The following is a 2,411-nucleotide window of genomic DNA, read 5'->3' as shown; positions in this document are numbered from 1 at the left end:
GAAGCAGAAGAGGTTCCAGTTGAACGTGAGGAAGAACTTGTTGACTGTGAGGGTGATGAAGCCCTGGCCCAGGCTGCCCAGGGGGGCTGTGGAGTCTCCTTCTCTGGAGATCTTCAACCCCCGCCTGGACGCTGTCCTGTGCCCCCTGCTCTGGGTGAGCCTGCTTGGGCAGGGGGGTGGCACTGGGTGAGCTCCGGAGGGCCCTTCCAACCCTGGCCATTCTGGGATTCTGTGACATACTGCAGTGAGTCCAGTGAAAAGCCGCAGAGCTGACTAAGGGATTGGAGCATCTGTCATACAGAGAGAGGCTGGGAGAGCTGGGATTGTTTAGCCTGGAGAAGAGAATGCGCAAGGGAGATCTTACCAGTGTGTACGTGTGCCTGATGGGAGGGCGTAAAGGAGGAGCCACACTGTTCTCAGTGGAGCCCAGTGACAGGACAGGAGACGATGGGCATGCACTGAAGTACAGGAAATTCTGTTCGTACGTAAGAAAAAAGTGTCTTATGTAAGGGTGATTGAGCTCTGGGTTCTGGAGTCTCCATCGTTGGAGATGTTGAAAACCCAACTGAACGTGGTGGCCCTGAGCAACTGGCTATAGTTGACCTTGGTTTGAGCAGAGTGGTTGGTCTGGGTAATATGCAGAAGTCCTTTCCAATCTCAACTGTTCTGTGAAAAGCAAGGAATGAAGCTAGGGGGTTCATCTGAAAGTAGGAATATGGGATTCTTGTTCTCTTTTTTTACATAAAAGCTAATACTCTGATGATATCAAGTGGCTTTTCCTCATGGCTTGTTTGCTCTCCTACCTATGCCATTAGCATGTGAGAAATTCCTTCATGATGGTCCATTTCCATCCGTCTCCACCCACATGCATCATAGCAAGCAAGTGTTCCTGAAGCTAAAAAAGATAATGTTAGATTGAATATTTAGCATCTACAGTGTGTTGTATTGGCACTGTCGGACTGAAATGATTTTTTTTTTTTGTGCTTTTCTCTTTCCTGATCTGCTTTTCAGGCACTTTGCCAACACAGGACAAACCTTCCCAGAGGCAGTCAGAGAGCACAAATTGCAGCCCTTCCAGAAAGAGATCGACATCTGAGAGCACATCTTCTACAGGCAAGTAGTATTTGGTGGCCTTGGTTTTGGGACCACTGCTATACTGGACCTATGCTACTGCAGGCCACGGAGGCAGCATTGCTGTGAGAACTTCTAACAGCAGCAATATATTTATGGAGATACTGAGTTTTTCCACTTACATTTTTGGATGCAAGATTGGGTTGTAGAATGGCAAAACTTGAGCCGGCACTTACAGAAGCAGCAGCATAGCTATGGCAGAGTGGAATTTGGTTCCTCACCAGGTTAGTCTTCACAAAGCTCAATGCCATCATGCTAGCAAGACCTGTGGCACTACAGTTAATCAATTAATTGGATGAATAGATGCATTCCTCCATGGGGAAGAGCTTGACTTCCCTGCTGTTCTGAAGGCAGATGGTTTTCCGCCCTTGGGTAGGTAGCTTAGGATCAAGATGGGATGTGCTGTTAGGTGTTCTTCGTAGCATGTGAGAATCCTGGTAAGGTGATGGAGGGTGACAAGCAGCTCATCCCAGTCATCGCTAACGATGCAGTTGTGAATGACCCCAGGCAGGTCAAAAATTATAGCAGGCAAGAGATGGAAGCACTGAAAGCCATGGGAACTCTGGTAGCATTCTCATCAATTCTATCAAATGGAGACCAAGCCTCAGATGCACAAAATCCTTGTGAAGTTAAGCAAATGTATGCCCACAGCATAGTGAGGGAGCTGGCTTTCTCAGACACAGGGTGACGTACCGTGCAGGTTGATGCTTGAGGAATTCTGTCTTCGTTCACTTCACGAGGAAGGGAAAGGTCCTTCTGATGTGTTTTGAGCTTTCTTTTGTAAGGAGGTCAGACTCATGCAGTCACACTGTGTGTGAACGTGTGCGTGTTGCCATTTCACGCCTACAAAACTGTCGAATCCATTGACCAAATTGTCAGAGGGAAGATCTAAAAGCATTCATTTCCTGTATGCTACCAGCACGTTGTCAGCCCCGTAGTAAAACCAGACCCTGTTCGCAGTCCCTCTGAGGGAAACATGATGGGAGCTTACCCATTGGACACAAACAAGTCTGTAACGTTGCCCGATTTTGTGAGAAGCCCAGTTCACAGAATCCCAGGCTGGCGGGGGTCGGAAGGGACCTCAGGAAATCACCCAGTCCCACCCCCTGACCAAGCAGGGTCACCCAGAGCAGGGGGCACAGGACAGCGTCCAGGCGGGGGTTGAAGATCCGCAGAGAAGGAGACTCCACAGCCCCCCTGGGCAGCCTGGGCCAGGGCTCGGGCACCCTCACAGTCAACAAGTTCTTCCTCCCGTTCAACTGGAACCTCTTCTGCTTCAG

At 49.4% G+C, this 2,411-nt stretch overlaps 1 protein-coding gene across 8 annotated transcripts in view; it reads left to right on the top strand.

Moving 5' to 3' along the window:
- ASH1L (ASH1 like histone lysine methyltransferase) overlaps window positions 1-2,411 on the top strand; it is a 65,970-nt gene that overhangs the window by 24,831 nt on the left and 38,728 nt on the right. For 7 of the 8 annotated variants that reach the window (XM_035903916.1, XM_035903921.1, XM_035903919.1 and 4 more), the window contains one exon: window positions 1,012-1,113. The exons of the other annotated variant lie outside the window; for it this stretch is intronic. In XM_035903916.1, coding sequence (XP_035759809.1) covers window positions 1,012-1,113 — 102 coding nt within the window. The remainder of the gene's footprint in view (window positions 1-1,011; window positions 1,114-2,411) is intronic. 8 annotated transcript variants of the gene reach the window in all.

This window comes from Egretta garzetta, unplaced genomic scaffold, assembly GCF_000687185.1.
Source record: "Egretta garzetta isolate BGI_Z169 unplaced genomic scaffold, ASM68718v1 scaffold141, whole genome shotgun sequence".
NCBI lineage: Eukaryota > Metazoa > Chordata > Aves > Pelecaniformes > Ardeidae > Egretta > Egretta garzetta.
The sequence above is the reverse complement of the archived record's forward strand: the minus strand, read 5'-3'. Positions and strand labels throughout refer to the sequence as shown.